Below are 21,334 nucleotides of genomic sequence, written 5' to 3' on the forward strand. Positions count from 1 at the left end.
GAAAACAGGTGACATCATTGAGACAAAACAAGTGGACCCAATCGAAGTGGCCCTTACCTTCATATCCAGAGTTTTCTGGAAAGTCTCTGGGTTCCCGTCAGCAAGGAGCTTGATGTAGTTATCCACAAACACCACAGATGGTTCATGGGGGGCCATGACCACCTGTAGAGGGGGGAGGGGTAGAGACATCAGTGTTGCTCATACATTCACATCTCAATACTGAAGTGCAGCGTGTTTTTTTTAGATCCCCCTTTCACAAGAGCCTTGATGGGACGACCAACTCCCAGCAGACTCAAACTGATTCATAAACTCTGTGTGTATGCATGTGCGTGATAAGTGTGTGTGTGTGGCCTGTAAGAACAAACAGGCCTCAGAGTTAGTCCACTATCAGACCAGACAGTGTGCAAGTAGTTAAAGCTTCAAACAAAGCCCCAACATTACACTCACTGCATCCAAAATTGCATTATATTCACCACATAGTGCACTACTTTTGACAAGAGCCCTATGGGCTTAGCATTGAGATAGATTGAAGTTGCTTGCTACAGAGTGACAGAAAACATGGTTAACAGGTCCCACTGAATAAAAAATTAAATAAATCGTAACCCTTCAAAAGCTAATTTTCTCCACCCAAAACATTTCTCCCTCACCCACACACCAATATCCAAGCCCTCCCGCCCTCTCTCTGTGCCTAAGGAGTGTGGGCAAAAATACATAAGAGAGCGAAACCAGAGAGAGATACAGAGAGGAGAGACAGGACATGGAACGATGTGGATTGTCTGGAATTTTTGAGGTTCCTTCCCCTCTGGTCAGAGTGATTTATTAAGCAACTGTCCTGGAGGGAGGCCCAGGGAAAGCCTGGAGGGACTGTGTTGTAGTTAGCTCGTAAAAACTAGAGAAAGAAAGGGAGGGAGAAGGGGAGAGTGAGAGGAAAAAAACATCCACGCTAAAAGGAGGTGGGTGGAGGGGTGTTGAAGCCTTTCCACTCCCTCCCCAGAAGAAAGCTCTGGTGGTGGGGAAGAGGGCTGGGGTGGGTGGATAGAGGGCTGGAGAGCATGGAAAAAAACACATCTCACAGGCCAACGAGGGCTAAATGAGCTAGAGACAGAAACAACCTATAGACAGACTAACCAGAACAGGTCTACACATTATACTCAAGACAGCCTAACCTACTTTACTACATAGTCATCATCACCATAACTTTTACTTTGTTCTGGGGTTGTCCCAGACAACATCAGAAAACCTCGATTGACTAAGAGTCATCTGCTCTTTGGACCGATTGGTAGACATATTAAGATGTGTATTATTTTTCCATATAATGACACATCCTATGTGTTTTAATCAAATAAACTATATTCACTGAGCTTGACTGATGCTTTAAGCACACTCTTTGATTAAATTAATAAAGACACACAAATGACTAGAGGGAGTCCGACCAGCAACTGATTTGACTGTGCCGGGCTGGGCTCAGACTTGCTGCGCTGTGTATTATTATGTTTTAAAGATAGCGAGTGACTAAAACAAGCACCCATTGTCTCACTCTTCTCTCTGCTGCAGTAACCACCACACAACATCAACAGTGTTCATCACGCTGCCCGTGTTGCTGAAGCTGCAACATAATTACAGCCATTTCTGACTGAAAAGTTATTTTACCGAAATCCTTAGGAAAAACATTCCCTCCACCCTTGCTCTCTTTACGTGACACATCGCATGCACGTGACCAAAGCCCCATTCACACTGGACTAGTATTAGTAGAGAACGTTGGTTATGTAATTATTACTCCAGAATGTCCGTTATTACAGAGAACTATTCTGACGGAATTCGTTTTTTCCAAACTGCCCCCTGTAATTGTTTTTACTTTAAAAAAAGTACATTTTCAGTTAGAAGCCTGGAGGTTTTCATTCTAGGCGTGACGATACCGTATTACAACATGTTCAGGTGATGGGCCCACAGTGATGACTCTTATTTCTTTACATTTTTATTTCATCTTTATTTAACCAGGTAGGCTAGTCGAGAACAAGTTCTCATTTACAACTGCGACCTGACCAATGAGCGTCACCAAAGTTAAGGATCGGTAGGATAGTCAGTTTTACTAGGGTATGTTTGGCAGCATGAGTGAAGGAGGCTTTGCTGCAAAATAGGAAGACAATTCTAGATTTAATTTTGGATTGGAGATGCTGAATGTGAACCTTATACCACCCACCACTGCGACCTGTGTGCTCTAGTCGGCTGGCCCTTGCCACATATTCGTCGCCAGACCCACTGGCTCCAGGTCATCTACAAGTCCATGCTAGGTAAAGCTCCGCCTTATCTCAGTTCACTGGTCACGATAACAACACCCACCCGTAGCACACGTTCCAGCAGGTGTATCTCACTGATCATCCCTAAAGCCAACACCTCATTTGGCCGCCTTTCCTTCCAGTTCTCTGCTGCCAGTGACTGTAACGAATTGCAAAAATCACTGAAGTTGGAGACTATTTCCCTCACCAACTTTAAATATCAACTATCTGAGCAGCTAAACGATCGCTGCAGCTGTACATAGTCCATCTGTAAATAGCCCACCCAACGACCTCATCCCCATATTGTTATTTGTTGTTGTTGTTGCTCTTTTGCACCCCAGTATCTCTACTTGCACATCATCATCTGCACATCTATCACTCCAGTGTGGATGCTAAATTATTTTGCCTCTATGGCCTATTTATTGCCTTATACCTCCCTACTCGTCTACATTTGCACACACTGTACATAGATTTTTCTATTTTTCTTTTCTATTGTATGTTTGTTTATGTGTAACTGTTGTTTTTGTCACACTGCTTTGCAATTGTAAATGAGAACTTGTTCTCAACTGGCCTCCCTGGTTAAATAAAGGTGAAATAAAAAAAAAGTTGAAGAGAACAACTCTACAAACCTTGTATGACTGTTCAAGGCCTTCCACACATTCCCCTTCGTCTGCCGCCCATTACTGTATGTAAACATATTCAAGGCATTCCTCTATGGACTAAGAGCCTTGTGTGTTTCACATGTGGAATCATCCATACACATCCTGGGTGACGACACTGAGGAGAGGCCACTTACCAGTTGTGAATGTCTAAGGTTGTTGCAAAGCACTATGGGCGAGTGGGTGGACATTTTGAAGCGTTGTCTAACGGCTGATAGATGCAATGTGTGAAGCAAGATGTGTAATTCAGGGCAAATTATTGCTTTGTGGATTGGCATGTTTATCGTACAAGCAGAAAAGAAAGGCCACATATACTGAATATCTGGTAACTAGAAATTGATTTGTATAAAATAATCTGATATATAATCTTGACAAGAAACACAGAAAGGGAGAAGAGGCGTTGCTTGTAACTTCAGTAGTCCTATTGGTTGTGCTCAGAATAGAATAGTTTAGGCTCTGATGGCTGTGGCTGATGTAGCATGATTAGAGCAGGTACCAGGCTGACCAATAAAACAGATCAGCCTGACCATTAGAGCAGGTCCCGGGCTGACCAATAAAACAGATCAGCCTGACCATTAGAGCAGGTCCCGGGCTGACCAATAAAACAGATCAGCCTGACCATTAGAGCAGGTCCAAGGCTGACCAATAAAACAGATCAGCCTGACCATTAGAGCAGGTCCCGGGCTGACCAATAAAACAGATCAGCCTGACCATTAGAGCAGGTCCCGGGCTGACCAATAAAACAGATCAGCCTGACCATTAGAGCAGGTCCCAGGCTGACCAATAAAACAGATCAGCCTGACCATTAGAGCAGGTCCCGGGCTGACCAATAAAACAGATCAGCCTGACCATTAGAGCAGGTCCCAGGCTGACCATTAAAACAACCCATTAGACAGACATCGAGACTGCATTCCTTTAAGGCAGGCAGTTAAGCGTGTGTATGTGTGACAAGGGGGTGAGGGAAATTTCCTCTGGGATCGGGTCACAAGCCTTGGGGGCAGATGTAACTGGACTAGGGCAGGGTGAGAGGATAGGCTCTAGGGCAGGGTGGGGTTTGTCTGAGAAGACCGGTGTGTGCCATTGTCTTTCTGCATTCTATTGGCTAACCCTGGGGCAAGGTCAACCAATCAGACTGTATTTACTCTGTAGAAGAGACAAGCCATGGATACATGTGTCTGATGCGTGTGAGCATTCCCAAAAAGTGTGTGTGTGTGTTTGCTTGTGTGAGTATACGCGGATGCCTGCATTCCCTAACCATTCACACCTCTCTTGGCTTCAGCTGATCGACACGCTGTGTGTGTGCGTGCACGTCCGCATATGTGTTTTAAAGCCTACCTTCCTCTCCTGTCTCTCTCATTAAAACCCAGGGGTACAGTTCAGTTCCTATTCCTCAGCTACCTAATGTGAGGTGGCCTTCTACTGGGAACTTCGGCATAAAACTCTTTCCTTGGTCGGGTTAAAAAGAAAGAATTAGCCTGTAAACATGCAGTTATTCAATGAAAATATAACTTAAATCGATAATCTGGTCAAGTCAGACAATGTTCATACTTGGCTCAGTGGTCAAACTGCACAAAACTTAGACAATAGCCTGTATTTAGTCTTATTATTTAATGCCAGAACACAGGAATGAACAGTGGCTATAGTCATGTTTAACCAAGCCAGTGTATTTAAAGGGTAGAGGTTAATGGTTAGGATTAACCTTGAAGCGTGGGTTAAGGTTAGGCTTAGATAGAAGTGGCTGTAATGAAACGTTTTTGCACAGAAACGTTGTAGCATGGTTGAAGAGAAACATTGCTGCGTGGTAGTGTTAAGCACCTATCAGTGTCTGAAACGTGTACATATACACGCAGCAGTGTTCTAGAACATTTGACCACTGGCTTTCATACATTTCCAATTCTCAGTGCGGCTTATGCAACTTCTCCAACGGTCAACACATTCAAATAATAGAGGAGCTGCGTTGGTTGGGAATTTTGGGGAAGGTGCGCGTTCGAGCTGTGCGTCTCGCGCGGCTGGTGGTCTTAGAGCCGTGAATCTGTCACAATGGGACGTCGGACTAACGCGTCTCGGCGTCTGTAGACTCTGAATTATGCTTTATAGTGTCACAGGGCTCACCTTGAGGATCATCTCAGCGCGGGTCATCCCCTTCACGACTATCTTGGTGTAGCTGGCTGGGGCCTTGCGGACCACCTGAGAGCCTATAGAGGGCAGATCCAACAACACTGTCTTCAGGGAGTGGGTGTCCAGGAGGAGCTGAAGAACAAAGCAGAAGAAGAAACAATGTTACCAATAAAACTAGCTGAATTATCAGCTACAGGTAGCAAACAAACAATTTTCAAAAAGTTATCATTATGGAGACCATAAGCATAATTCTACTTAGGTAAAGGCTAATGACATAAAAGGGTAAGTATGTTTACCTGTTCAGCCCCCACCATGCTGATAGTCTTACACCTGAACAAGTGGTTGATGAACTTAGGAATGAAAGAGCTGAGGGGGAAAAAAAAGACAAGATAGAATCTTGTCAATGGGAGTACCAAGTCTTCCTCACACACATTGACGAACAGTGAAGAGGGAAGTAACTCACTTGGTGAACTTGATGCAGAACTGGGTGAAGTATTTTCGTGTGGAGGCCAGGTTATCTCTGATGATGGGGACGTTCTGTTTGATGTGCATGATGACTGACGTCACATAGGGACTCTGGTCACCTACATGCTCTACGCTCTGCCATGGCATCTAGAGGGAAGGAGACCAAGAGGGACAGTGAGGGAATGGTTGAAAGTGAAAATAAAATATGACAGTGTAAGGAGGAGAGGAATGCAGTGGGTGTCCCACCTTGCTCATGGCAGTGAGAGCAGGGTCACAGGCAGCGTCCAGGTCCTGAACAAGCAACTGGATACTGTTGGAGATCACACTGACAGACACAGAAAGAGACAGAGTTGACCGTCATGGGACTTCACATCCAATTATTCCACTTTATCTCAAACTATTGTTCATTTTGAGTTGGCAGAAATTGCTCCTAGGATTTGGTACGTACTTGCTGAATGTGTCCATCTCTCCAGTCAGGTTGATTCTCTCCACCAGGTTCTTATCCACCTTCTCCTTCAGCTTCTCCTCCAACTGACACAGACACAGAATAGTTTAACATTAAGTCCAGGCCCGTTTGAGTGTGTTTGTGTGTGTGTGTTCTAACCTGCTGTGTTGTGGCCAGACAGTACTCTGCAGTACTGAGAATGCTACAGATGAGGCACAGCTCCTCTAGAGTGAACTTAGCAGCCTCCGAACCCTCCTTCTCCTGCAGTAGACTCTTGATGGTCAGTCCTCCACTGTTACTGCTAGTCCTGAGAGACAGAGAGAGTATGAGAGAGAGATTGAGAAAAATAGTCAATAGTTCTCTCGTGAATTAGGGACAGAAGTCTGCTCACATGAGCTCTAAAGGGAAAACTCTGGGACCTAGTGTGAACTGACAAGCAGAAACTCCTGTCTCTAGTTACAGGTTATAATTCAAAGAAAGTTTTGTATAATTGAGACAGCCAGAGACATACACACAGACAGAGGGGCATGGTTACCATGGCAACATGGCTAAACCGCCTCCCTCTCATTAATAAACGCCACAGCCGAGATTTCTGGGAAAACCAACACAGCTCCAACCCCCAAAGGGCCCCCTTTAAAACTCCACAAACCAATACACACACACACACAAACCACACAAGAGGTCTGTGTGTGTGCATGTCTATCAACCACAGTGAATAATAGGTCTTATAATGTGGCCAGCGAGCCAAAGATGTTTTCGCTCATGAAGTATTAGTCCTCACCGCGATGTAAACATCTCCAGCACCACATGACATGCAAACCCAGACGATCAAACACAGTGACGACTAAACACATGAACTATCAAACAAACCCCGGAGAATGACGGATCACTCTTCTGAATGAACAAACTGTCAGATTCCTTCATCAAAAGGGAATTGAAGCAAATGATAGCGTATATCATCTTTCAGAATTGTAATCTTGCTTTGACAGAAGCATTTGTCCCAGTCTAGCTCCTAGCAGGCCACAGTTTATACTGGTTGTCATAGTTCAACTTGTGTTAGAATATTTTCCCTAGCAAAGCCAGAAATCATCCAAAAAATGGTTTGAATGAAGACCAGAGTACACGGTGGTCTTCCAGAACCCGTACTGGGAAGTACTGCAACCGGCCATCCTGGTTCTAGGGCCCAATACAGTATGTGAGCAGCCTGATTAAAAAGCACTTAAAAAATAATTACTAGACCTACATCACACAAATAAATCTGATCATCATTAGGCTAGGCTGTAGTAAATTACTTGGGCAGGTTTCCAGACAGTATCTTCCAGGCATACTCTCTGAGGTACTTCTGGAAGATGGTGGTGAAGGCGATCATAGGTTCCCCTGTGCTGAGCTGAGAGCACTGCACCATGCACTTCTTATAGTAGACAAACAGGTCAGCACAGCTGGGCAGCACCGCTCCACCGTCCTCCGTGCCCGCCTTGGGGGGGCCCTGCGCCCGGAAGTCTGACACAAAACGGTCAATCATCTCCCCCAGGTTCCTGACAACAATTACAATAACACACACAGTTCAGTGATGAGCCCCAGATACCAGCACACACACGCAGGTTGACATTTATTGCCATGAATCTTGCCCTGGAGACAGAACTGAGCGATTTACACTAGATGGGCCAGCTGAAAATTCAAAATTGGCTTCATCATAAATATTCATAAAAACTCAAATTAGCTTTTTGGTCTAAATGTTAGGTTTAGCATTAGGGTTAGCAGTGTAGTTATGGATAGGTATAAAATCAGATTTTATGGCATTGTGGCTGTGCCAGCAAGTGACCACTCTGCAGAGCTGCCTCCAGAGCAAGACTCATGACAAACGCCAACCTGCCACACAAAGTTCAGTGATGATAAAAATGGAAGAGACAGACAGGGTAGGAGATTCTCCCTCTATTGCGGCTGTCTTCACTGTACTTTGATATCAATGTCTAAACGGCTGTTATGATCTATTACTTTACCCCACTGTTACTGTAAAATGAAGCCAAGGACAAAAAACAAAATCTACTTTGTATGAACAATCAGGTCACTATTCTCTCTCCTGTTGTATTCCATTGAGACAAGCTGCTTTGGAAACGCCTAATGTAGAATCGTCTGGCCATGTCTGTTGTGAAAGGAAGCCATAGCCAGATAATGTAAGTCCCAGTCAGACTGACAAACACCAAATGCTCCAGAGATCCAATACTAGGGTTTGCCGCGAGACGAACAAGCCTCAGATAAGTGCCTCGTTTCTGGGGAGACCACATTTCTGAGGGGGAGGGTGGAAGGAGGTGAGGTAGAGGAAAGAGAGTGAGAGAGAAATAGAGAGTGAGAGAGAAAAAAAAGGATTAGAGAGAGGGAGGAAGAGAAGGAGAAGAACAATCTGCTGCAGCATCACTTTTCAATCCCTCTTTTTCAGCGTCTGTGGTCATGCAGCTCATAGGAACCATTTCAGCCCCAGCAGAGAGAAACCGGAAGAAACAGAAACAAGAGGGAACGACAGGGCTAATGAGGGAGAAAGGAAAAGTTCTGGGCACACAAATATGTGCCAGATCTCTACATCACTCACACACTACATCACACACAACTCACTTGTCCTGAGACTCGATGTAGACATAGAGATGAGACTCGAAGCACTTGGAAATAATGCCATGGAAGGGGTTGTCAGGAGCCTTGTGCTTCTTGGGCTGGGGAGCGGAAAATGGTCAACAATGTAGGATGTAATTACTACTCATGATTTCTCTCTTGGGGATGAGTATTTTCTTTCCAAAGTCATCCCGTAAAAGGTCCTATCGAGATCCTTCTAGAGATATTCCCATAATGAGTCACCATGACACAGAAAATAACCTCAGTAGGTCAGCCTATACCTATCAAGGTGGATGTTCAGACAGGGTCATCTCAAACACGTCTTACCCTATCCAGATCCTCCTCCATCTCTGACCCATCCTCTCCAATCTCGTCCTCCAGGAAAGGGTTGGTAGACTCCAGTGGTGTCTCCGGCTTCTTCACCTGAAAACAACACTAGTGTCAGCAATGATGGCCCAAAGATGATGATTGATTGATTGATTGAGTGTGAGTGTGTGTGTCTAACCCCGGGCCCGTCGGTGAGGGTGCACCCAGAGAAGCGCTTGGCGAGCAGCCCCTCGAAGTTGGTGGTCCTCTGAATGGCAAACAGAAGCAGCTTGACCTCGATCTCTTTGGCCCGCGTCCGCATCACTTTGGCCAGCTCTGTCCTGGATGACACACAGACACATAGGGTTGTCAACACATTACAAAGCAGCATGAATTATTGTGATAGCAGGTCAGTGCTCATGTAGGCTAACAAAGACTACCGTAATTGCTGGACTATTAAGCGCACCTGAATATAAACCGCACCCACTGAATTATTAAAAAACATGTATTTTGTACATAAATACGCCGCACATGTCTATAAGCCGCAGGTGCCTACCGGTACATTGAAACAAATGAACTTGGTCACTATCTTCCTCCTCCTGTGCACTGAAACCACTGAAGTCATCTCCTTCGGTGTCGGAGTTGAATAGCCTCAGAATTGCTTCAACCGATGTTGGATCGTTTTCATTGTCGCTCTCGTCACTTTCATCCGGAGGCAAATACCCCGCTGAGCTCATGCTGCCCCTTCAACACGCAGCAGTCCAGCCTTTTGAAACCCGTTGATGATAGTGGATTTTTTGACAATGCTCCACGCTGTCAGGACCCACTGGCAGACTTGACCATAAGTTGCTCTTCGCATGCAGCCCGTTTTAGTGAAGGATTTCTCCCCACTTGTCATCCAAGCCTCCCACTGAACACGGAGCGCCACCTTAAATGCAGGATTTACACTGATGTCGAGTGGCTGCAAATACTTTGGGCCATTTGCTTTGTTTGTTGTCTTTTTGCACTGAGTCAGTTCCTCACGCTGCTGTTTACAAAGTTTTATAATCGACTCATTAAGGCCAAGCTCCCGTGCAGCAGCTCTATTTCCTTTTCCAACAGCCAGATCGATCGCCTTCAACTTGAAAGCTGCATCATATGCATTTCTCCGTGTCTTTGCCATGATGAGGGTGACAAAATTACTACCGTAATCAGAATGATGGGAAGTTTGAGCGCGCTCGATTTTACGTCACATTATGTGACGGTGCTCAGTTTTTTGGCGGCATGAATCCTGTGAAAGCGGGAAAAATCCATAAATTAGCCGCGTCATTGTATAAACCGCAAGGTTCAAAGCGTGGGAATAAAGTAGCGGCTTATAGTCCAGCAATTACGGTAAATCAAATGTATACTGAATAGCGTTTGGATGATAGAGGAGAACAACTATTACAACAGTTGATAGAATGTGATCACAGTGAGGCTCTAGCTGTCAACAGTTTCCAGTACAGGGTGTGTGTGTGTGTGTGTGTGTGTGTGTGTGTGTGTACCTGGTGATGTGGCAGAACTCCACAGCGATGCGTTCAGTCATACACCACTCTTCAGGAAACATGCGTCCGTACTTCTCCTCATAGTCCACCAGTTGACGCTTAATCCAGGCGTAGCGCCGGTCAATCTTATCCAGCCAAGCTACCTGAGTCAGGTCAGTGGACAAACACACTTTTAGGTGGAGGATCCACAGACACACTGTCACAACACTAGCATTATTTAAGATCAGTCAATGTACATCTCAATTATGATTCACATGATCTACAAAGGAAGAAATACTAGTTTGTGTTTGGACCACAAACTAAAATATATATTTTGTGTCCATTATCCCCATTTGTACCTACCGAAGATCCCTCGTGTAATGGACCCAAAATGGCCGCCTTTAAACTAAGTCGAGCTGACAGCGTTTTAACTACTTCGCAGATGTGAAACAGACCATCATAATATCAGTAAAAAAATATAAAATACCCAGTTTATGCTTCAAAACCAATTTCATAAGAGGTTTTAAAAATAGGTTATATTTTACTTTAATTCCATGAAGAACATTAAGACATCGTTGGCAGAATCAATGGATGCAGTTCTTGGTACTCCAAAAAATATTGCTATCAGGTTGTAAATCACAGCTGGCCTGGTACATTGTTTGCTGCCTCCACGTACCGTTTCAGTTTTAATAACTAAATGTTTAGAACATAAACGGACGACTGAACTAAGGCTGGGAATGTCAATACAATCAAACTAGCCAGGGAAATTATCACAAGTCAGTCATAACGTGGCTAAAAGGCTAACGCACGTGTCAAATACAAGGCCCACGGAACGAATAGGACACACAAGCGAGTATAACAGTTGAGTCATCTACTTTATGAAATTACAGCCTGATGCGCTGGCATCAGTGAATTCAGCAACATTTGAGAAGGCTGGCTACTCAACTACAGTACAATACATTGTGAGTGCACCATATAGCAATGCTGCATTCAACAGCAGCGGTGATACATGCAGTGCAAAACATTTTTAAATATTAAATACTTTTTGATTAGGGTCGCACCATATTATGCACATCTGCAAGCAGAGCAGATGGCCAACAAGCTACAATGTTTGAGAGGGTTTACCTAATGTTCCCTTGTTTAGCTCATCTTGCTCTGTCTAAGTATTCGTTTTTGGGTCTTGTTGTTGTTGATGTGCATAGGCAACTGAGGTAGAGATAGGCTATCTTTTCTTGGTTGTTTGATGAATAGGACTGTGAAGTTGCCAGATGTAAGAGGACTCCCAAGTGGTCATTTACACATTCGTAGAAATCCATTCAAGTGTATTTAGTGGCGAAGGCGTTCGTTCTAATGATCTAAAGCCGCGCTGTTGCTACTGCCTGTAAACACACAGTCCAGTTCGATGTATATGATGGCAGGCCCATGTGGCAAATAGCTTATTTGCATATAGGCCTACTGTAGCTCTGATTGGCTATGGCACACCGGTCTGCATAGACTCCGGTCCTGGACAGGGGCCAATGTTTTTATTAGATTTTATTTACTGCAGTGTCTATTAATTGTCCAAACGCACAGCCGCTTTGCCACTCTATACTTATATAGAAATTTCACAAATGCCTTACTATACATAACTCCCAAAAATTATATGAATTTATGTAAACAACCATATTCAAATTCTTGCTTGTCAGAATCATATCATATTCCTGGGAGTGTATATGAACAGATTTTAATAATATTTCATTTTGCTAAAATGCTGTCAGTTCCACTTTAATGCTTAGCAGTACAATAAACTGAAACTTACATCCTGGTTCTCCTGGAAGAGCACCATGTACTCAGAGAGGTGCTGTCTGATGAACTTCTTGATGATCTCCTGTTTGATGCGGGGGTCCAAGACGTTGGCCACAAGACAGGCATCCCTCAGAACATTACTGGGTCCCCCTGCTCTCTGGGGATATAAAGTACACAAAATACCTTGGGTAAACACATACATTATCTATTTAATGTATCGTCACACATACAATTATTTAATGATGCACATATAGCACATTCACCTTCGACCCCTGAGCGGGGAAGGCCTCTTCAAAGTCTGCCAGGATCTGAGTCCCCAGCTCGCTTTGGGCCACTTTTACCCTGTGGATGACACAAACAGTGGAGAAACATTGAGAAAACACTGCCATCATGAAAGCTGGAGCGGTGTTTAGAGCTGGTGTAGCATAACTGTAGATATTTTCATCATGAAACAGTTTCCAAAATGGTAGCTAGGTTGGGTGTGACCCACTGGTAAGTTGTGACTGACTGGTTTCAGGCCAGTGGTTTTGTTTACTCAATGGGACAGACAAATTCCAGAAGAGTTTATTGGGTTACACAGTACAGCACATAGTTCCACGGTGGGAACCAGAACATCTGGCCTAATGTGAAGAGTGAATCTGGTGGGGCATTCAGAGTCCAATCTTAGAGCAACAAGAAAAACCTTCCAGAGTAAACAAGATGGATGCCATGCCACAGGGTGGGCAGTGCCCTGCAGATGCCCCTGACAATCAGTCAGACCAATGCTCCAGCTGTCCCTCTGTCTGGTCATCCCACCAAATGTTTGTCAATTTCTTCTGAAGATTTTCCATTTAACCTTTTCCAGATAACAAAACAGTGGTGGTAAGAGTGTGGGTGGCTTTGATGGACACACAACTCTGGATAAACATGAGTTTGTGGAAGAAAAAAAAACATTCAACGACAACACACACACACACACACACACACACACACACACACACACACACACACACACACACACACACACACACACACACACACACACACACACGCTTCCTTACTCTCCTAAATTCATGTTTTCATCATCCACTCCAAGGCAAACAGAGCAGATAGCATAGCTAGCTCCCCCAGCCAGAGGGACATAGGGACTAGCTGGGTTGAAGGCTGAACACAGACCTTACTCTGTAGTGATGGTATGGGGTCTGGACTAGTGCTTTAACACACCCCAGAACTGTTCCTGTGGAGGGGAAAGAAGAGAGAGGACAAAGGCCTACTCTTTCAATCACACACACAAGAGCAGATACACAAAGAAACACTCTCGCTCTCTCAATCACACTTTTCCTCTCTGGCACGCACACTCAAGGACACTCTCTCAAACACACCCAGCCAGTGGAAAGCACAGCCCAAGCCCTCAGTGGAAAATGTCTGCATAAAGGAGTTCCTATTCAGTGCATCTCCTTCCTGTCTATTTCAGCAGCCTGCAGCCTCCTCTCCTCAGTAAATATAAAACAGGGTCTGATTCTGATGAGCACAACATAATTCCTCTGGGCTCAACAGGCCTGGCCTGGGCTGGCTGTCAGTTGAGAAAGGGAATGTGTTGCCCGTGTGTGTGCATGTGCAGGGGTGTGTGCGTACATGCGTGTGCGTGTATGGTTACCTCTCTGAGAGCTGTCTGATTTGAGGGATTCCCATGTATTTGTGGAAGTGCTCCAGGACGTTGACTACACCCTGTAGCAGGTTAGCCACCTCTCCATACTGCCTCTTCCTCGTCATTGCCCTGGGACACACACAGATCACTGACAGTTCTAGCTTGGAGTTCTTGCTAGTGGATGCACATACGAGCAGCCACTTCAACGTGTAGTCAATGGTATATGTGCCAAACTAAGACAGCACCTTGCCTTGAGGCAGTAACAGTGCACAATGGTTTCCAATGATCTTTAGTATTCCTTTTTATGTGCCAACTCCTAACATGAGATGCACATAGAGCTACATTTTCACAAATCTTCCATTGACATCAATGCATGTATTACAAGAAAAGGTCTGAGTCGCCCACACGTATTTAACTTAGGATTCATCCCTGTGTAACTTCTAGATCGGTGCTTTTCAAACTATGGGTCGCAGCCCACTGTTGGCCCTCCCCTCCACGCCCATAGGTGGCACTGTGAGTACCCACTCTAGAGAGTCCACGCCCCCGGCCAGCATGTGCAGGTGGTTGAGGGTGGTGATGGAGGTGGTCAGGTGACGCTTAGCATGGTCCAGCTGTTTGATGTCCCGCGTTATCTCCTTGACCTAAGAGATCGAGAGAGGGAGGGGTGGGTAGGGGAGAGGAGAGGAGGGGAAAGCGGTAGAAGAGAGTGAGGAGCGAGGAGCAGCGAGAGAGGGGGGGGCAGAGAAGCAGCGAGAGAGGGGGGCGAGGAGCAGCCAGAGAGGGGGCGAGGAGCAGCGAGAGAGGGGGCGAGGAGCAGCGAGAGAGGGGGGCGAGGAGCAGCAGAGAGAGGGGGCGAGGAGCAGCGAGAGAGGGGGGCGAGGAGCAGCGAGAGGGGGGCGAGGAGCAGCCAGAGAGGGAGGGGGCGAGGCAGCCAGAGAGGGGGGGCGAGGAGCAGGGAGAGATGGGGGGCGAGGAGCAGCGAGAGGGGGGAGGGGGCGAGAGGGGGGCAGGGGCGAGAGGGGCAGCGGGGGGAGGAGCAGCGAGAGGGGGGCGAGGAGCAGCGAGAGGGGGGCGAGGGCAGCGAGGGCGAGGAGCAGCGAGAGAGGGGGGCGAGGAGCAGCGAGAGAGGGGGCGAGGAGCAGCGAGAGAGGGGGCGAGGAGCAGCGAGAGAGGGGGCGAGGAGCAGCGAGAGGAAGGAAGAGGGGATAGAAGTAAAGGAGCAGAGAGAGGGGGCGAGGAGCAGAGAGAGAGGAAGGAAGAGGGGATAGAAGTAGAGGAGCAGAGAGAGGGGGTTGAGGAGCAGAGAGAGAGGGAGGAAGAGGAGGGGATAGAAGTAGAGGAGCAGAGAGAGGGGGCAAGGAGCAGAGAGAGAGGGAGAAAGAGGAGGGGATAGAAGTAGAGGAGCAGAGAGAGGGGGCGAGGAGCAGAGAGGGAGGAAGAGGGGATAGAAGTAGAGGAGCAGAGAGGGGGCGAGGAGCAGAGAGAGAGGGAGGAAGAGGAGGGGATAGAAGTAGAGGAGCAGAGAGAGGGGGAGGAAGGAAGAGGAGGGGATAGAAGTAGAGGAGCAGAGAGAGGGGGCAAGGAGCAGAGAGAGAGGGAGAAAGAGGAGGGAATAGAAGTAGAGGAGCAGAGAGAGGGGGCAAGGAGCAGAGAGAGAGGGAGAAAGAGGAAGGGATAGAAGTAGAAGAGCAGAGAGAGGGGGGTGAGGAGCAGAGAGAGAGGGAGGAAGAGGAGGGGATAGAAGTAGAGGCGCAGAGAGAGAGGGGGCGAGGAGCAGAGAGAGAGGGAGGAAGAGGAGGGGATAGAAGTAGAGGAGCAGAGAGAGGGGGCGAGGAGCAGAGAGAGAGGGAGGAAGAGGAGGGGATAGAAGTAGAGGAGCAGAGAGAGAGGGGGCGAGGAGCAGAGAGAGAGGGAGGAAGAGGAGGGGATAGAAGTAGAGGAGCAGAGAGAGAGGGGGCGAGGAGCAGAGAGAGAGGGAGGAAGAGGAGGGGATAGAAGTAGAGGAGCAGAGAGAGGGGGCGAGGAGCAGAGAGAGAGGGAGGAAGAGGAGGGGATAGAAGTAGAGGAGCAGAGAGGGGGCGAGGAGCAGAGAGAGAGGGAGGAAGAGGAGGGGATAGAAGTAGAGGAGCAGAGAGGGGGCGAGGAGCAGAGAGAGGGGGAGGAAGAGGAGGGGATAGAAGTAGAGGAGCAGAGAGAGAGTGGCGAGGAGCAGAGACATCTGTTTGAGTTGAGACATAATTGCTACAACATACCCATTGAGGGAGGGGTTCCTCTCCATTGTTCCCTCTCCCTCTTTACCCACCCAGCCCAGCAGCCTTCCTGTGACCCCCCCATACACACACACTTTGTTCTTCTATCCTCGTGGGGCCTAAAATTAATTTCCATTCAAAATCACATTTTCCCTAACCCAGAACCTAACCATAATTCTAACCCCAATTGTAAACCTATCCCCTATGCTTAAAATAGCCTTTGTCCTCCTGGGGATGTGTGAAATGTCCCCATGGAAGATCATTTTCCTTGTTTTACTATCCTTGTGGGGAATTTGGGGCGGCAGGGTAACCTAGTGGTTAGCGCATTGGACTTGTAACCGGAAGGTTGCAAGTTCAAACCCCCGAGTTGACAAGGTACAAATCTGTCGTTCTGCCCCTGAACAGGCAGTTAACCCACTGTTCCTAGGCCGTCATTGAAAATAAGAATTTGTTCTTAACTAACTTGCCTGGTTAAATAAAGGTAAAATATATATATTTTTAAATTAGGTCCCCACAAGGAGAGGAAGAACCAACACACACAGCAGGAGGCTTACCTCCACTTATAATAACACTACATTGTATGTCAGAGTCCCCAGGGGGCACCCTCAGTCAATCACACACACACACACACACACACACACACACACACACACACACACACACACACACACACACACACACACACACACACACACACACACACACAGACAGAGAGAAGCTTTAGACATGGTAAACAAGATGGCTCCTGTGGGAGAGTCTGGCTGTGTTCTGTTTGTTTACTCACCATTTGCTCAGATTTCTCAGCCTTGTCCTTAATGTCTTTGATTTTACCAAAGAGCTGGCCGATGGCTACCTGAGCCTCCTCCAGTGCCTGGGAGGGAGACAAAGGAGAGAGAGACAGGGTTGAAAGAGGTCATTTAGGTACCAGGACTCTCTAAACAAGTTTACTTTCTGGCAGACATCTCTTCAGACACAGTGGGATGTAGCTGACATCTAGCAACTAAGGCAAAGAAGGATTCTTTTCAACTTCTCTATCGTCCCTTAGCCTGGTACCACATTTGTTTGGCGTGACAATGGCCATAGGAGTTGGCAAATCAGCACAATAGACCTGGGACCAGGCTATTTAGTCTCTCCTTAAAGCAGGTCAGAGGCGAGTGTTCACGTAAGAATTTGGCTCTAGGTTTCAAGATTATAGGCTAATCAACCCCATCTTTGTTTAGTAGGAAGAACCAGGGAAATTCTGGAGTCATGCTATTCTCCTCTCTTCCCTGTCAGGTTGTATTTATAGGCACCCCAGCAGGGGAATGGAAAACCAAGCAAAATAGCGTGATGAGAAACCAGAAGGAACGGCGTGGGGATGAAACTTCTCCCACAGTTTGCGCTCACATTCCAGTCGGTAAGAAGAGCGGTCTCCCTCTCCTGCCAGCAGCTGCACAGAGAGATATCCTACTACCCATTCACAACCCCATATCCATGTATTTGAACCCCAAAAACCCATGTTATAGACTGACTGACTGGCTAGACAGAATACCTGCTCATGACATGTGTTATCACATCGCTCAGAGAAGGGTGACAAGCTAAATGTCAAATAAAGTGCAACTCTGGTCAAAAGATGTACAGTCTTTCCAATCCTCTAAAAATGTAGTCCTAGTGACTAGTGTTTGACCACAAATTATTGGAACAACTGGGGTGGAGAACAGAGTGGAGCTTCTTTTACAGAGAAGTAAACTAATTGCTATCTAATATATCTATTTTACGCCACGCAGCCGGGCTTTGATGGTCTGAGCTGGGCTTTGGCACTGCTATCTGATGCCAGAGTAATTGGGGGTAACTGGCCTAACACTGGCCCAATGTGGGGTGTGTCTGTCTGTGTGTGTGGGTGGGAGGGGCTCTCCTCTCCTTCTCACAAAAATGGAATCCTAACAGCCGGCACCAGCTGCCTAAGGAATGTACCACTTTTACAAGGCTCTTCAAAAGTGGACGGACAGGGAAAAGACACACACATACTCTCTTCCTCACACACAATCTGCTTGTTGACAGCAATGGATTCCTTTTTGTCTCTGAAGGAAGCAGCATCTATTCTACTTAAGAGGCTTAGCATGATGACAGGGTCACAGAGCCAGACTCAAGGTCACAGGCAGACTCTGTATGTGGACACACACACACTGGTAGACCCCTCAGTTAAACCAGCGGGCATGCAGGGCAGGCTCTGATAAATAATTACCATGTAGTCTACCAGGAAAAGGCTAGGAAAGTCAGGGGCAGGAAGCTGAGAAGCTTGGTTGGTCATGACCTGTTGAGGGTTGCCACTGGCCAGGACCATCAACATACTTACAATAATACAAAATTACTCCTTTCTGCCTCACTTCCTTGAGTTTACCATTGATTGATCTATACCCAATTGATTAAGTGAAAGCAAGGTCTCTACAGTAACTGCTTTCACCAATCCAACCCTCTCACATCTGTGATTACCTCAGAGGGAGGGAGGATGTCATTGGAGGTCGACCGATTAAATCAGGGCCGATTTCAAGTTTTCATAATCGGCATTTTTGGACGCCGATTATGGCCGATTACATTGCACTCCACGAGGAGACTGCGTGGCATGCTGACTACCTGTTACGCGAGTGCAGCAAGGAGCCAAGGTAAGTTGCTACCTAGCATTAAACCTATCTTATACAAAACAATCAATCTTAACATAATCACTAGTTAACTACACATGGTTGATGATATTACTAGTTTAACTAGCTTGTCCTACGTTGCAAATAATCAATGCGGTGCCTGTTAATTTATCATCGAATCACAGCCTACTTCGCCAAACGGGTGGTGATTTAACAAGCGCCTTCGCGAAAAAAGCACTGTCGTTGCACTAATGTGTACCTAACCATAAACATCAATGCCTTTCTTAAAATCAATACACAAGTATACATTTTTTTAAACCTGCATATTTGGTAAAATAAATTCATGTTAGAAGGCAATATTAACTTGGGAAATTGTGTCACTTCTCTTGCGTTCTGTGCAAGCAGAGTCAGGGTATATGCAGCAGTTTGGATTATGTAGCTTGTTGCGAACTGTGTGAAGACCATTTCTTCCTAACGAAGACGGTAATTAATTTGCTAGAATTTTACATATTATGACATAACATTGAAGGTTGTGAAATTTAACAGCAATGGTTCCGAATTTCACTGAAAGAATAAACGGTTTGTTTTCAAAATGATAGGTCATTAATATGGTCAAATCCGGAAACTAAGGCTCATATTTCTGTGAGTTTATTAAATCAGAATTAAGTCTTTGATTTGATAGAGCAGTCTGACTGAGCGGTGGAAGGCACTTTCCTGCGTTTGCCAGCAGCTCTTCACAATGCTTGAAGCACAGCGCTGTTTATGACTTCAAGCCTATCAACTCCCAGGATTAGGCTGGCAATACTATAGTGCCTATAAGAACATCCAATAGTCAAAGGTATATGAAATACAAATGGTAGAGAGAAATAGTCCTATAATAACTACAACCTAAAACTTCTTAACTGGGAATATTGAAGACTCATGTTAAAAGGAACCGCCAGCTTTCATATGTTCTCACTCTCTTCTACCACTTTTACGTTCTTCTCCAACTGTGTTTTTCCATTATTTAAACCAAATTTACCATGATTCATTACTTATTGGAGACTAAATAGATTTTATTTATGTATTATATTAAGTTAAAATAAGTGTTAATTCAGTATTGTTGTAATTGTCATTATCACACACACACACACACACACACACACACACACACACACACACAAAAATCAGCATCGGCTGTTTTTAGTCCTCCAATAATCGGTATCGGCGTTGAAAAATCATAATCTGTCGACCTCCAGATGTCATTTTGATTCAAACAGGCCCCGAGAGACAAACTACCCTTAAACACATTAAGAACCCACCAGAATACCAATTCCATAACAGCCTGAGGCCCAAACAACCAATACCAAAAACACACACACATAACAGACACACACGCTGAGTAGAGCCCATAGTCTGAAGACCTTGATCAAGACCCTGAGAAGCCAACTTGCCTAGCCTCTCTCCTCCTAACATTAATTTCCTATGTTTAGCCTAATCGCCCAAGTGTCTGAGCATTGGGAAGGGTGTCGGGAGACCACAGTCCAGCACTAGGCTGCCTGGCTGAGATCGCTATCTCTACTACGCCCCCATCCATCCTCTGTTCCAACCCAGTCCCAGATGGGGGAGAGGCCACATTTCATCCCTGCAGAAATAGAGCACTGTCTGCCACACATGTGGACTCTATTTGGAGATGTTTGGAGGAGGGGAAGGCAGGGGGCGGTTAGAGGGGTTGTTTCTTCACTGACAGATATGAAGAGATGTGGATGTCCCCCACAATGACAAGTCACGCATTCCTCCTATCCATAGACCCTGTAGTTTATTGGGTAGGTCTAGATCGTGCATAGTAAATTAAGACATTTTTCAACATTCAATAAACAGTATACAAGGCATTCTTCATATGTACCAAGCTCTTATCATACTGAACATACACATTTGTTCATAAAGCAAACAGGCGAGGCCACAATAAGTAGCTTATTCTCTGCACAAATTACTCCATAATAACAGGGACAGAAATATGTTCTGGTATATTACAGGAGAGGGCAAAGGCATTGAGAATCCAGTATAAAGAGCTGGATGCTTGGTCCATAGAAATAGAATGAGCATAGATTTGTATGGGCATGTCCACTCTAGTCATTCTATATATGTGGTTGGGTGGGCCACTACTAGTGTGTCCAAAGTACATGGTAACCTTCACATTAACCCAGTGTTAAAGGATACGTTTATATTGTTTTGGGGGAAAAGAAACAGCAACACATCAACAGAGACATTAGAGAATGAGAGACTGAAAGAAAGAGAGAGAGATGAATGACAGAGGAAGAGAGTGACCGAGAGTTCTGTACTCCATGTAATATATTGTTGATGTGTGTTGTGTATTTGTATCCTGAGGTCACAAAATGAAATTCCATGTAAATGGACAATAAAGTACATGGTGTGAAAAACTGAGACAAAGCAGAAAGAGCAGAGAACCCAACTTGAAGCATTAAACTTCCCTTTCAGTAAACTTCCCCTAGATGAAATATTTAATGTTATGTTTGCTTCTCAAGGAGGTTCCGTCTCAGTGTTCCTAATAAGTACATCCCAGATGCCAGGAGCTACAGTAAGACATCTGCAACACACGTAAGACATCCGCATGCACACACAATAACCATAACCCATCCACATGCCCGCCGGCCGGATCCCCATCCGCTGCCTCATTGAC

At 45.8% G+C, this 21,334-nt stretch overlaps 1 protein-coding gene across 1 annotated transcript in view; it reads right to left on the reverse strand.

Annotated features, from left to right (window-relative positions):
- LOC118372752 (vacuolar protein sorting-associated protein 53 homolog) overlaps window positions 1–21,334 on the reverse strand; it is a 31,899-nt gene that overhangs the window by 3,064 nt on the left and 7,501 nt on the right. Inside the window, exons 5-21 of the mRNA XM_035758748.2 lie at window positions 16,821–16,907; window positions 14,313–14,428; window positions 13,797–13,916; window positions 12,424–12,502; window positions 12,174–12,317; window positions 10,397–10,539; window positions 9,073–9,214; window positions 8,895–8,990; window positions 8,574–8,668; window positions 7,256–7,498; window positions 6,123–6,270; window positions 5,967–6,049; window positions 5,765–5,843; window positions 5,517–5,665; window positions 5,350–5,419; window positions 5,048–5,185; window positions 58–162 (exon numbers count right to left, since the gene is read on the reverse strand). Coding sequence (XP_035614641.1) covers window positions 58–162; window positions 5,048–5,185; window positions 5,350–5,419; window positions 5,517–5,665; window positions 5,765–5,843; window positions 5,967–6,049; window positions 6,123–6,270; window positions 7,256–7,498; window positions 8,574–8,668; window positions 8,895–8,990; window positions 9,073–9,214; window positions 10,397–10,539; window positions 12,174–12,317; window positions 12,424–12,502; window positions 13,797–13,916; window positions 14,313–14,428; window positions 16,821–16,907 — 2,037 coding nt within the window. The remainder of the gene's footprint in view (window positions 1–57; window positions 163–5,047; window positions 5,186–5,349; window positions 5,420–5,516; window positions 5,666–5,764; window positions 5,844–5,966; window positions 6,050–6,122; window positions 6,271–7,255; window positions 7,499–8,573; window positions 8,669–8,894; window positions 8,991–9,072; window positions 9,215–10,396; window positions 10,540–12,173; window positions 12,318–12,423; window positions 12,503–13,796; window positions 13,917–14,312; window positions 14,429–16,820; window positions 16,908–21,334) is intronic.

This window comes from Oncorhynchus keta, chromosome 18 (assembly GCF_023373465.1).
Source record: "Oncorhynchus keta strain PuntledgeMale-10-30-2019 chromosome 18, Oket_V2, whole genome shotgun sequence".
Taxonomy (NCBI): Eukaryota; Metazoa; Chordata; class Actinopteri; order Salmoniformes; family Salmonidae; genus Oncorhynchus; species Oncorhynchus keta.